Source organism: Dendrobates tinctorius, unplaced genomic scaffold (assembly GCF_039654945.1).
Source record: "Dendrobates tinctorius isolate UK_male_01 unplaced genomic scaffold, ASM3965494v1 ptg000107l, whole genome shotgun sequence".
Taxonomy (NCBI): domain Eukaryota; kingdom Metazoa; phylum Chordata; class Amphibia; order Anura; family Dendrobatidae; genus Dendrobates; species Dendrobates tinctorius.
The window spans coordinates 19,871,511-19,886,208 of NW_027361775.1; the positions used below are offsets into that span (position 1 = coordinate 19,871,511).

A 14,698-nucleotide genomic window follows, 5' to 3' on the forward strand; every position below is an offset into this window, starting at 1 on the left:
CTTTATGTTAATCCGGTCTTCCAGACTCCAGGGCGTGCAGTACCTGGAAGGAAACGCCGCTTCCAGCCTTCCTTTGCGTGCCTGCCATCAGCATCATAGGGCCCTTTGAAATCTAGTGGTTGTTCCGGACCTGCGCCCTGCAATTGCAATATTCTGCCCTTCTATGAGCATTTGCTTCTTGTTTCTTCTGCGCAGGTGAAGCTGATAGGAAGCGACAGGCACGCTAATGAAAACTGTTATGATTGGGTCACCGAGGAGGGAGAGGTTGGTAACTAAGCAGATTGCAGACCCCTGATCCTATCCACACAACTAGCAGTAGCTGTGGAGTGTACCAACGATGATCCTAGATGCCTCGACACAGCCGGAGAGCTAAATAAGTCTAAAGCAAGAAAGGGGAAATCTAAACTGCCCTGGAGCAGACCCCAAAGGAATAGATAGCCCCCAAACATATATTGTCGATGAAACAAGATGAAAACACAAACGCAGGTAGGAAAATAGACTGAGCAAACGATGGGGTCCACACTAACTAGACAAGACAGGAAAGGAAAGACACTGTCTGCAATCACGCAAAAACCCTGCAAAAAATGTCCAACACGTCTGATAGAAAAATACTCAAGTCGCACGACTTCGCCCACTATATCAGCACTCTGGAATATTCTGAAAGCAGATAAAAAAGAGGCCAATCTAATAAGGGACAAAAACAAACTGGCACAAGCAGTAACATATGGATGGAGATTCAGTACAGCCCCAGCCAGAGGTGGCTGACCACACAAAACTGAAATAGACAATAACAGATCAAATGTGAACAATAGCAAAAGAACACTTAGCTGAGCATGTAGGGACTGAGCTGGAAAATAAGAACTCAGGAGGCAGGAAAAAATCACCAGCAGGGATAGAGGGAGTCGGCTGTCTTAAATCCAGTCAGAAACTCCAGATATCCAATCGTCCTCCTCATTATCAGGTGGCAAGCCTCTGTTAATCAGATCAGCTCCATTACCTCCAATAACCACCAGACGGAGCCCAGAAAGAGAACTCGCGACCCCTCTGTCAATATAACCAGCTCCACTACCTTCACCAGTAACCAGAGGTAGGCCAGAAAGCGAATTCACAACAGTACCCCCCCTTGAGGAGGGGTCAGCGAACCCTCATCCACGCCACCAGGCAGATCAGGATGGACCCGGTGAAAAGCACGAACCAATCTATCGGCATGAATGTCAGAAGCAGAGACCCAAGATTTATCCTCCTGGCCATAACACTTCCATTTGACCAAGTACTGGAGTCTCCGTCTAGCCAAACGAGAATCCAATATTTTCTCTACCTCATATTCCACATTGCCTTTAACCAATAGAGGGTCAGGAGGCGCCGCCATAGGAACTACTGGCTCCACAAACTTCTTCAACGGAGATTTATGAAACACGTTATGGATTTTAAACGTAATTGGAAGAGCCAATCGAAAAGAAACAGGATTAAGAATCTACAAAATCTTATAAGGTCCAATGAATCTTGGCTTGAACTTTGGAGACGCAACCTTCAAAGGAATATTCTTTGACGACAACCAAACCATATCACCCACTTTAAACTGGGGACCAATGGTCCTATGCCGGTTGGAAAACCGTTGGGCTTTTTCCTGAGAGAGGGACAACTTATCCACCACTTGGTCTCAAATCTGCTGCATTCTCTCTACCACAGTGTCCAGACTTGGGCAGGTCAAAGATTCCACTTGCCCTGAAGAAAATCGAGGATGAAACCCAAAGTTACAGAAAAAGGGCGACATCAAAGTGGCAGAACTAGCTCTATTGTTTAGCGTGAATTCTATCTGATCAGCAGATATAAAACATCTCAAATAGGACTCCAAAGTCTGGTTTGTTCTCTCAGTTTGCCCATTGATCTGAGGATGAAATGCAAAGGAGAAAGATAACTAAATTCCCAGTTTGGAACAAAAAGCTCTCCAAAATCTGGAGACAAACTGGACTCCTCTGTCCGACACAATGTTCTCAGGAATCCCGTGCAACCGAACCACCTGTTGTAAAAACAAGGGCACCAACTCTGAAGAAGATGGCAACTTTGGGAGTGGTACAACATGGATCATCTTAGAAAATCTATCACAAATCACCCAGATAACAGTCATTCTCTGAGAGACAGGAAGATCGGAAATAAAATCCATTGAGATATGGGTCCACGGCCTCTTGGGCACCGGCAGGTGCATCAACAACCCACTAGTACGAGAGCAGGGTTTGGACGGAGAACAAGTCCCACAGGACTGCATAAAATTCCTGACATCACAAGATAAGGCAGGCCACCAAAAAGAGCGACTCACCAAATCTCTGGTACCAAAAATACCTGGATGACCAGTCAACGTGGAGCAATGAACTTCAGACATTACTCTCTTCCTCCACTGGTCAGGGACATACAACTTTCCCATAGGGCAACGTTCAGGTTTGTCCTCCTGAAATTCCTCCAGAGCATGTCTCAAATCGGGTGAGATGGCGGAAAGAACTACACCCTCATTTAGAATGGTAGTAGGCTCGGTCACAATAAGAGAATCCGCAAAGAAACTCCTAGAAAGGGCGTCCGCCTTAACATTCTTAGTGCCCGGAAGAAAAGAGACCACAAAATTAAAACGCGTAAAAAACAAGGCCCACCTAGCCTGTCTAGGATTCAAGTGTTTGGCTGATTCAAGATAAATCAAATTCTTGTGGTCGGTGAGGACCACAACTTGATGTCTAGCTCGCTCGCTCCAACCAATGTCTCCACTCTTCAAATGCCCATTTCATGGCCAACAATTCCCGATTCCCCACGTCATAGTTACATTCAGATGGGGAGAATTTTCAAGAAAAGAAGGCACATAGATTCATTTTAGAAGTCACCGAATCTTTTTGGGACAAAACGGCTCCTGCACCAATCTCAGAAGCATCTGCCTCCACCTGAATTGGGAGTGAGACATCATGTTGCCGTAGAACAGGAGCAGAAGTGAATCTCCGCTTAAGCTCCTGAAATGCAGAGACTGCCTCTGGAGACCAAGTCACAATATCAGCGCCCTTTTTGGTCAGATCAGTCAGTGGTTTGACAATACCAGAAAAATTACTTATAAATTTACGATAGAAATTAGCAAAACCCCAAAACTTCTGGAGAGCCTTCAAGAAGTGGGCTGAACCCAATTATAAATGGCCTGTACCTTGGCCGGGTCCATTTCAATAGCCGACGGGGACAAAATGAATCACAAAAATGAAATCCTCTGGACACCAAAGAGGCACTTCGATCCCTTAACATACAGGGAATTTTCCCTCAGAATCCGGAACACAGTCCGCACATGTTCCACATGAGAATCCCAATCACTGGAAAAGATCAAAATATCATCCAGATAAATGATCAAAAACTTATCCACAAAGTCCTGGAAAATATCATTCATAAAAGATTGAAAGACAGAAGGGGCATTAGTGAGCCCAAAAGGCATCACCAGGTACTCAAAATGTCCCGCCGGAGTATTAAATGCCGTCTTCCATTCATCCCCGTGCTTGATGCGAATAAAATTATACGCCACCCTGAGGTCAAATTTGGTAAACCAGCAGGCACTTTTAACTCTGGAAAATAAATCAGAAATTAGGGGTAACGGGTACTGATATTTAACAGTGATTTTGTTAAGGGAACAATAGTTAATACAAGGCCTTAATGAACCATCTTTCTTGGCCACAAAAAAACCCCCAGCACCTAAAGGTGAAGAGGATGGTCTAATATGACCCTTCTCCAACGACTCCTTGATATAAGATCGCATAGCATCGTGTTCAGGTACCGATAAGTTGAAAAGCCAACCCTTGGGAAATTTACACCCGGGCATTAACTCAATTGCACAGTCATAACTCCTATGAGTCAAAGACGCAAACTTAATCTCACTAAATACATCAGAAAAATCAGCCAAATAATCAGGAATATCATGAGACTGGGGAGAGGTGGAGAAAACAGGAGTATCACTAAGAACACACTGACAACCCCAACTCACCACAGACACAGATTTCCAATCCAAAACAGGATTATTAGTTTGCAACCAGGGAAAACCCAGAACAATAGTATCATGCAAATTGTGCAATACCAAAAATTTACAATTTTCTTGGTGGCCCGGGGCGACCCACGTTATCACCTGGGTCCAAAACTAGGGTTTATTCTCTGCCAAAGGAGTAGCATCAATACCTCTCAAAGGGATGTGTTATGAATGGGTGACCAAGGAGGAAAAAAAAAAAGACAACAAGCTAAGTCTCAGAAAACCAGAGAAGTCGGTAACTATGCAGATTGCAGATCCCTGATCTTAACCGCACAACTAGCAGCAGTCGTGGAGCGTTCCTACGATGGTTCTAGATGCCTCGTCACAACCGGAGAACTACATAAGCCTAAAGCAGGAAGAAAGGAAAACTAACTGCCCCAGACCAGACCCCAAAGGAAAGACAGCCCACCACATGTATTGACGGTGAAAAAAGATGAAAATACAAACAAAGGCAGGAAAATAGGCTGAGCAAATGATGGGGCCCGGCTAACTAAAAAGGACAGGAAAGGAAAGACACTGTCTGCAATCTGCCAAAAAGAACCTACAAAAATATTGTCCAACACTTCTGATAGCAAAATAAACCCTGAAGTCACTAGACTTCTGAACCTATATCAGCACTCTGAAATATTCTGAGACAGAGCAAAAAAGAGGCCAATCTAATAAGGAACAAAAAGCAGAATGGCAAATACTGATTAATAGGAGTGGAAATTCAGCATAGCCCCAGCAGGGGCAGGCTGATTACACAAAAAACTGAATTGACCAACAAGTGCAAGTGTGAACATTAGCAAAAAACAAACTTAACTTGAGAAGACTGGAAGAGAGCTGAAGTCCAGGACCTGAGAAGCAGACTGAATCACTAGCAACAGGATAGGGCGTTGGCTGTCTTATATCCAGTCTGATACTCCAGAGATCCAATTGTTATCTTCCTCATCAGGTAGCAGATCACTACCACTTAAGCCAACCGCAGTACCTCCTGTCACCACCAGAGGGAGAATGGAAGGGGAACTCTAAACTGGTGGAGCAGAAAATGAGTTCATGACAGGGATGAGTCCGCAGGGGTATCATGGGAAAACCACAACGTTTAGCAAAGTCTAAATCCATCAAATTCAAAGCTGCTCCTGAATCTACAAAAGCCTTAGCGGAAAATGTAGACAAGGAGCAGATCAGGGTAATTCCCAAAAGGAACTTAGGCTGTACACTGCCCACGGCAAATGTGTGCGCAAAACGTTTTTCTCGCTTAGGGCAGACAGAAATAGTATGAAAGGCGTCTCCACAGAAAAAACACAGCTTATTACGCCTTCTAAACTCCTGACGTTGCGCCCTAGACAAAACCCTATCACATTGCATGGGTTCATATGTTCGTTCAAAAGGCGGCAACGCCTCTCGTGTAGTTTTACGTTCACGTAAACGCCGATCAACTTGAATGGCTAATGACACAGAATCGTCAAGACCAGCGGGAACAGGAAATCCCACCATATTTTACGGTTTCTGCCAAACCCTTCCAAAAGAGAGCTGCTAGGGCATCGTCACTCCATTTAGTAAGGACAGACCACTTTTGGAATTTTTGACAGTATAACTCTGCAGAATCCTGACCCTGGTTCAATGCCAATAAGGTTTTCTCAGCTTGATCAATAGCATTAGGTTCATCATACAACAACCCCAAGGCTTGAAAAAATGCATCCACATTAGTCAGAATAGGATCTCCAGGTGTCAGAGAAAAAGCACAATCCTGGGGATTGCCGCGCAGGAAGGAGATGACAATTTTAACCTGCTGCACAGAGCTCCCCGATGAGTTAGGCTTCAAGGCAAGAAGTAATTTACAATTATTCTTAAAATTCAAAAATTTAGATCGATCCCCAGAAAACACATCAGGAGTAGGGATTTTTGGTTCAACAGCAGATGATTGAGCGAGATAGGTGGAAATTCCCCGCACTTCAGCAGCGAGCTGCTCAACACGATCAGACAATTGCTTAATCCTCCTATGGCCCCAGAGAAAAAGAGGAAAAAAATATATAAAAAAAATTCTGATCCTTTTTTTTTTTTTTTTTTACAATTCTTTCCTGCTTTTGAGTACCCTAGAATCTGTGGTTTAGGCTGGTGATTCTGTTATGATTGGGTCACCGAGGAGAACAAGTCCAAGCTAAGCCACAGATTCCCAGAGAGGTTGGTAACTAAGTGGATTGCAGACCCCTGATCCTATCCACACAACTAGCAGTAGCCGTGGAGAGTACCTACGATGATCCTATACGCCTCAACACAGCCGGAGAGCTAAATACGTCTAAAGCAAGAAAGGGAAAATCTAAACTGCCCTGGAGCAGACCCCAAAGGAATAGATAGCCCCCAAATATATATTGTCGGTGAGACAAGATGAAAACACAAAGGCAGGTAGGAAAATAGACTGAGCAAACGATGTGGCCCTCACTAACTAGACAGGACAGGAATGGAAAGACACTGTCTGCAATCACGCAAAAACCCTGCAAAAAATGTCCAACACGTCTGATAGAAAAACACTGAAGTCGCACGACTTCGCCCACTATATCAGCACTCTGGTATATTCTGAAAGCAGAGCAAAAAGAGGCCAATCTAATAAGGGACAAAAACAAACTGGCACAAGCAGTAACATATGGATGGAGATTCAGCACAACCCCAGCCGGAGCTGGCTGACCACACAAAACTGAAATAGACAAAAACAAATCAAATGTGAACAATAGCAAAAGAACACTTAGCTGAGCATGCAGGGACTGAGCTGGAAACTAAGACCTCAGGAGGCAGGAAAAAATCACCAGCAGGGATAGAGGGAGTTGGCTGTCTTAAATCCAGTCAGAAACTCCAGATCTCCAATCGTCCTCCTCATTATCAGGTGGCAAGCCTCTGTTAATCAGATCAGCTCCATTACCTCCAATAACCACCAGAGGGAGCCCAGAAAGAGAACTCGCGACCCCTCTGTCAATATAGCCAGATCCACTACCTTCACCAGTAACCAGAGGTAGGCCAGAAAGCGAATTCACAACAGAAAACCAAAGGCCGATTTTCTTTCCAGGCACCACACGCCCCGGAGCCTGAGAGACCGGATTAAACAAAGGATTAAAAAAAAGGATTTCTGAAGAACAAGACTGCAGATATGAGACATACAGGTATGACTATTTTAAGTATTTTAGTACCTGTATGCCCATATTAATAGCTTACCTACATCCAAGGGCGGTGACAGATTCCCTTGAAATATGTTTAACCAAGGGGGAAACTAGAGGGCTGCTTGGTCTTATTCAGATGTGAAAATGATTTGCATTCATTTAGCGTAAAGTAGTAGAACTACTACTGCCTTCAATTTTTGATAAATAGCTTAAAGATTTATTATCATTGAATACTCTTACCAACCAATGACTCCTTACTGGTTCCATTTCTCTCCAAATCTTGAGAACAAATCTGATTATTTGTTATAGGCAAAACTGAGGAAGTATTTGGGTTTTCTAAGCTTGAAAATTCATCCTGGTTGGATGATTGGTCATGTACACAGTTAATAGCACCAAATAAAGAACTTTGACTGTCGGCCTGCTTCAATAGTGGTTCACGCTCTAGATGTGGCAGCTCCAGTGGGCTTGGTGTAAGATCATAAAACATAAAAATCACCACAAGCTGCATTAATGTCCAAAGAGCACACATAAAAATCTGGGAAAAGAGGAAAGAAAAAGTAAAACAAAAAACACTGAAATTGCTCAACACTAGTATAAAATATTTAAAATCATTCTAAAACTGGATGGAAAAGGAGCGCCTTCTTCTGCTCGATTGTCTGCTCCTTTGCACGAAATCACAATCACAAAGCATGAAGGCAGTCAGTCAATTGGAGGAGCAGGACAGGAAATAGAGCTGGTGTGAGAGAGGCTTCAGATCCACAGCCTCATTTGTATATCAATTCAAATGATTTCTCAGTAATGCATGAACAGACTGGCCATGTAAAGCTATTGCTGGACTTGTCTTTGAAAGAGCTACCTTCACATATAAATGGGGGGTAAGGGTGATGGTGAAATACTGCTAAGAGATTCCCTTTAAGCTAGAATATAAATTGAATTGCACATTGAACAGAATATGCCCAAAATCTGCAGCATATGCACTTCAGGAATGAAACCTATTAAGGAATGCATTGAATTTTTTATTGGATGTACTGAAAATAAGCATTTATAAAACCCAAATCATGTTCCTTTAACACCTTGACCCCGAAACCGCCTGTTTTCACCTTCCTAACCATGCCAGTTTTTTCTCAATTCTGACCAGTGTCACTTTATTACAACGATGGGCACAGAAAGATCACTAGTAAATCAATCTGTTCCTATACAGTATCATGTTAGCAACAGCATATCGCAGTTTTCCCCGGGTGAGGTGCTGCTGAGAAATGATTTCTGTTTTGGCATAAACAATTCAATCACTCGTTTAGTATAATGCATCCCACAGTGCTCGATAAAGTAGAATACATTCCCCACAGACCTCCATATAGTGTACTACACTCCCCATAGTCCTCCATATAGTAAAATATACTCCCCATAGTGATCCATACAGTATAATACACTTCCCATAGTCATCCATACAGTATAATGCATCCCACAGACCCTCCACATAGTATAATGCACCCAATAGTCTCCCATATAGTATAATGCACCCCATAGTTCTCCATACATTATAATGCACTCTCCATACTCAATATAGTATAATGAATCCCATAGTCCTCATAATTGTATAATGCACCTCCCATAGTTGCTCATATGGTACAATAGACTCCCTATAGCCCTTGATAGAGTATATCGCAGCCCCCATATGGTATAATGCAGCCACAAATAGTATAATATACACCTCACATTACTCTAGTATTATGGCCACCACATACTCACCAATTTAAAAATAAATAAACACATAACTATCTCTCTCGTCCCCTTCCCCTGGTTCCGGTCTCTGCAGCGCATCTCCTCAGAGGCTCCACTACTCGGCACAGCAGTTGATTTCAACTATGATGCCGATACAGCTGCATGCGTGGAGGGAGGGCGGAACTGGTGCTGCTACCAGACCCCCTGCCTCATGGGCCCCATAGTGGCCGTAAGGTGTGCCACTATTAGCGGAACTCCACTGGCTGGGGTCCCTGGGGGAGTGGTGCCCTAAGCAAACGCCTCATTTGCCTGTCACTAACACCAGCCCTGCATTTTGGATCACATTTATCCTGTGCTCCATGCTGAGCACTAATATCAGGGTTTCCATCTAAATCTTAGAATGACATGATTCACATGAAATTCCCCAAGGGAACCACTCACTATGATGAGGCAGCAGAGTTACTATGGACTCCGTATGGCCTCTGTTCAGCAGTGTCAGTTGTGAATTCTCTTTTTGGGCTCCCTCTGGTGGTTACTGAAGGTAGTGGAGCTGGTCAGATTGACAGAGGCTTGCCACCTGATAATGATGATGACGATTGGAGATCTGGGGTTTCTGACTGGAGTATTTAAGACAGCAGACTTCCTTCAATCCTTGCTGGTGATTTTCTTCCTGTGCCTTCTGAGGTCTGATGTCTCCTGCCCTGTTCCTGCATGGTTCAGCTAAGTGTTCATTGCTAATCTTTTTGCATTTGATCTGGTTTTGTCTATCTTTGCTTTTTGCGGGTCAGCTTGCTCCTGCTGGGGCTGTGCTGGATCACCGCCCATATGTTACTGCTTGTGTCAGTTTGTTCTGTCCCCTGTTATATTGGTCTCTATTTGCTTTGCTTTCAGTATATACCAGAGTGCTAATATAGTAGGGGCGAAGTCGTGTGACTTCAGTGTTTTTTGTACATCAGACGTGTTGGATTTTTCAAGTTTTTTTGCGTGATTGCAGACAGTGTCTTTCCTTTCCTGTCCTGTCTAGTCAGTTTGGGCCCCATCATTTGCTCAGTCTATTTCTCTGCCTGCGTTTGTGTTTTCATCTTGTCTCACCGACAATATATGTTTGGGGGCTATCTATTCCTTTGGGGTCTGCTCCGGGGCAGTTTAGATTTCACCTTTCTTGCTTTAGGCTGAGTTAGCTCTCCGGCTGTGCCGAGGCGTCTAGGGCATCGTAGATACGCTCCACGGCTACTGCTAGTTGTGTGGATAGGATCAGGGTCTGCAATCCACTTAGTTACCAACCTCTCTCGTTTTCTGGTGGCTTAGCCTGGTCCTGCTATTCTCCTCGGTGACCCATTCATAACAAGTGTCCTTTTCAGAATTGCACAAAACTGTCAGACAGCACATTTATGCAAGTGCTGGATGCCTCATTATAGGGAATCTTCTGTAGGGGTTTCCGTCTGAATCACTTATTTCAGAAATTTACAAAAACTCCGATGCAAGCGCTCAGCTTAGAGTGCAGGATAAATGCAAACCAAGTCTTAATTCAATATTGGGAGGCAGAATAAACAAATCAACAGCAGGTAAACAATTTGTTCTATTTACTTTTTACACAGTTTGTGTGCGGTATAAGTGATTAGACGACTATTCTTCAGGTTGATGTGATCAGAGCGATACCAGACTTATATCAGTTTTTATGTTATGTTCGGTTGCTGCAACACACTAACAGATGCTTTTTTGTTTTGCAAAAACAAGTTTTTTTGCGTTGCAATTATTTTAAGAGCTATAATTTTCCTATATATCTATTGACAGAATGATGCGCGGGCTTGCTCTTTCTGGGACAAATTGACATTTATATTGGTACCATTTTCAGGCACATAACGTTTTTAGATGAATTTCTGTTCAGATATTTGGGAGGCAGAGTGAACAAAAACATGCAATTCATTAAGTTTTTTCTTTAATGCCGTTCAGCGCATTGTAAAATTGATAAGGCAGCTCAATTCTTGGGGCTATGACTACAGCAATGCCACATTTATATAATTTTTTAGGTTTTGGTACTTGTACTCAAAAACTTCTACAGAAAAAAGAATGATTTTTGAATCAATGTATTCTGAGAGCTGTAACTTTTTTATTTTTCTTCTGATTGAGCAGTATGGCAGCTTGTTTCTTTGTGGGACAAGATGGTGTTTTCAGCTATTGCATTTTTATTTGCATTCATCTTTTTTATTACGTTTTATACCACTTTTTGTTCGGCGGTATGATGAAAAAGCAGAGGTTTTTTACCTTTTTTTCTTTTTTTTTATGGTGTTCACTGAATAGGTTAATGAGTGTGACAGTTTAATAGATCATGTCTTTCAGGGTGTGGCAATATCAAATATGTGTACTTTTTTGTTTTTTACAGAAATATACCGGTTTATTGGTATAATGTGTATAGATATATCCCACTGATCAATGGTATAATGCATTGCAATGCACCAGAACTGCAATGCATTATGCCTGTCAGTGAGACACTGACAGAAGCCTCTTAGCTGGCAGACACAAAGGTCGTCAGATTGGGTTGCCATGATAATGATCGCAGGGGGCATCGATTGGATGGGAGAGAGAGCCCCTCTCTCTCCCAGCCTCCTAGATGTTGCAATCGATATCATTTGCAGCATTAAGATGGCTAAACAGCTTGTGAGGCAGCGCGGACATCAAACCTGCCTGTGAAAGCTGGGGCTCGGCTATCCCGTAAGCCGAGCTCCCGATGATAGCGCGAGCACTGCTCCTGTGTCGCACATGATCAACACGTTGTACCTATACGTCATTGGTCAGGAACCCCTATCCGACCATGACGTATAGGTACGTCATATGTTGTTAAGGGGTTAATAGTGGTTGCAAAACCTGTATATAAATACACTGAATCATTTTATGAAGCTGCTAGCAGCTAAGGCCTGTTACACACTTCCGTTTTCTGGCGTCAGTCTAAATCCGCCAAAGTGTTGAAAAATGGATCCGTTACATATTTTGCAAAAACTGATGCAACGCATCAGTTTTTATGACAGATCCCTCACAGCAGTTAGTGTAGGAAAATTAAAGTTAGAGAATGAGAAAGAGAGAGAGAAAGAGAGAGAGAAAAAGAAAGAAACAAACAAACAAACAAACAAACAAACAAACAAACAAACAAACAAACAAACAAACAAACAGACTTTTCTGTGCCAGAATGGATTTTGGGGTTAAATTTTTGGAAGGGAAATTCTTCCGGGCATGCTGTTTGTAAAAATGGAAACAGTCAACGGATTCCATCCTGCGACAGATCCGCCTCCCATGGGCATCCATTATACCACACGGCGGATGGCGACGGATCCGTCACCAGCCGTCTTTTCGACGCAGACAAAAAAAAGGATCCTAGGGATGTTTTTTCTGGCTGACGGACGCCAATTTTATGACAGATCCGTCGCAAGACGGACCCAACGGATGGCCATCCGTCACAATCCGCCGCCAATACAAGTCTATGGGGAAAAAGACGGATCCGCCAAGCAAATCCGTCAGATCCGTTTTTTTCCCCAAAAGGCGGATTTTGACTGACACCAAAAAGCGGAATTGTGAAAGAGGCCAACAAAGAACAGTTTCCTATCTTGAAAGTCTGCATAGCACAGAAAAGAGTTGGTGTATGGCAACTACCCTTTGATGCTTTAATACAGAGCTTTGCTCCCAGTGGACAATCCTTTTTAACCCTGATGGGTTCATTTTGTTCTTTGTACTTACACCAGGAGCAGAGAACTTATCCACATGGAATGGTCCGATGTGAAAGGTGCAGTATCTTAGGAAGACATTAAACGCAGGGCCTGTAATGAGCCAGAAGAAGAAAAGGTGAATATATAAAATCTATATTAAAGGGGTTGTTCACTACTTTGACAGCCCCTTCTCATTTATCAAGGTGGGCGCCAGTAAAAGAACACTTACACTCACTTTTGATGCCAACATGGCTGGAACAGCGCCGGCACTGGCTCTCACATCACATTGGGAGCATGGCTCCTCTGACAATCAGTGCTCCACGCCTTTGAATGTATCAGTTCAACTGGATGTGAAAAAGCAGCCACAGCTCTGACTTCCTCTTGTTATGAGAGCTCTGCGCCCAATGTGTCGTGAGCCCTGGGAGAGAACGGGTTGTCCCAGTAGTATACAACCTCTTAAAATGAAAGTTCCTCTACAGAACACAATAACTACACACAAGCTACAGGCAATTCTTCTGCGTGAATGATTGGTTAATGATTTACACATCACATTCAGTTGCTGTCTGCAGTCAGCTTCTGCACTCATCTGGGATCACATTTATAAGGCTATGTTCATATTACATTTTAGGCTACTATCAGCGGCTCTGTCAGTCAAGTCTGAAATCATGGAAAATGTGATTCAGATGTTACTTAATGATGCAGATGGAGTCACATTATGGTCTGTTGGACAGGATATTCAGCACTTTCCTTCTATTTGTATATCTCTCAAATAGGCAAGTACTGCCAAAACTTACTGTAGTGGCCAAAAGTATTGACACCCCTGCAATTCTGTCAGATAATACTCAGTTTCTTCCTGAAAATGATTGCAAACACAAATTCATTGGTATTATTATCTTCATTTAATTTGTCTTAAATGAAAAAAACACAAAAGAGAATGAAGCAAAAAGCAAAACATTGATCATTTCACACAAAACTCCAAAAATGAGCCAGACAAAAGTATTGGCACCCTCAGCCTAATACTTGGTTGCACAACCTTTAGCCAAAATAACTGCGACCAACCGCTTCCGGTAACCATCAATGAGTTTCTTACAATGCTCTGCTGGAATTTTAGACCATTCTTCTTTGGCAAACTGCTCCAGGTCCCTGATATTTGAAGGGTGCCTTCTCCAAACTGCCATTTTTAGATCTCTCCACAGGTCTTTTATGGGATTCAGGTCTGGACTCATTGCTGGCCACCTTAGAAGTCTCCAGTGCTTTCTCTCAAACCATTTTCTAGTGCTTTTTGAAGTGTGTTTTGGGTCATTGTCCTGCTGGAAGACCCATGACCTCTGAGGGAGACCCAGCTTTCTCACACTGGGCCCTACATTATGCTGCAAAATTTGTTGGTAGTCTTCAGACTTCATAATGCCATGCACACGGTCAAGCAGTCCAGTGCCAGAGGCAGCTAGGCAACCCCAAAACATCAGGGAACCTCCGCCATGTTTGACTGTAGGGACCGTGTTCTTTTCTTTGAATGCCTCTTTTTTTCTCCTGTAAACTCTATGTTGATGCCTTTGCCCAAAAAGCTCTACTTTTGTCTCATCTGACCAGAGAACATTCTTCCAAAACGTTTTAGGCTTTTTCAGGTAAGTTTTGGCAAACTCCAGCCTGGCTTTTTTTATGTCTCGGGGTAAGAAGTGGGGTCTTCCTGGGTCTCCTACCATACAGTCCCTTTTCATTCAGACGCCAACAGATAGTACGGGTTGACACTGTTGTACCCTCGGACTGCAGGGCAGCTTGAACTTGTTTGGATGTTAGTCGAGGTTCTTTATCCAACATCCGCACAATCTTGCATTGAAATCTCTTGTCAATTTTTCTTTTCCGGCCACATCTAGGGAGGTTAGCCACAGTGCCATGGGCTTTAAACCTCTTGATGACACTGCGCACGGAAGACACAGGAACATTCAGGTCTTTAGAGATGGACTTGTAGCCTTGAGATTGCTCATGCTTCCTCACAATTTGGTTTCTCAACTCCTCAGACAGTTCTTTGGTCTTCTTTCTTTTCTCCATGCTCAATGTGGTACACACAAGGACACAGGACAGAGGTTGAGTCAATTTTAATCCATGTCAAC

The 14,698-nt window shown here is 43.2% G+C and overlaps 1 protein-coding gene across 3 annotated transcripts in view; it reads right to left on the minus strand.

Annotated features, from left to right (window-relative positions):
* LOC141100619 (major facilitator superfamily domain-containing protein 8-like) overlaps nucleotides 1–14,698 on the minus strand; it is a 120,478-nt gene that overhangs the window by 49,419 nt on the left and 56,361 nt on the right. For all 3 annotated transcript variants that reach the window (XM_073589218.1, XM_073589217.1, XM_073589216.1), the window contains exons 6-7: nucleotides 12,619–12,698; nucleotides 7,408–7,702 (exon numbers count right to left, since the gene is read on the minus strand). In XM_073589218.1, the coding sequence (XP_073445319.1) occupies nucleotides 7,408–7,702; nucleotides 12,619–12,698 (375 nt within the window). The remainder of the gene's footprint in view (nucleotides 1–7,407; nucleotides 7,703–12,618; nucleotides 12,699–14,698) is intronic.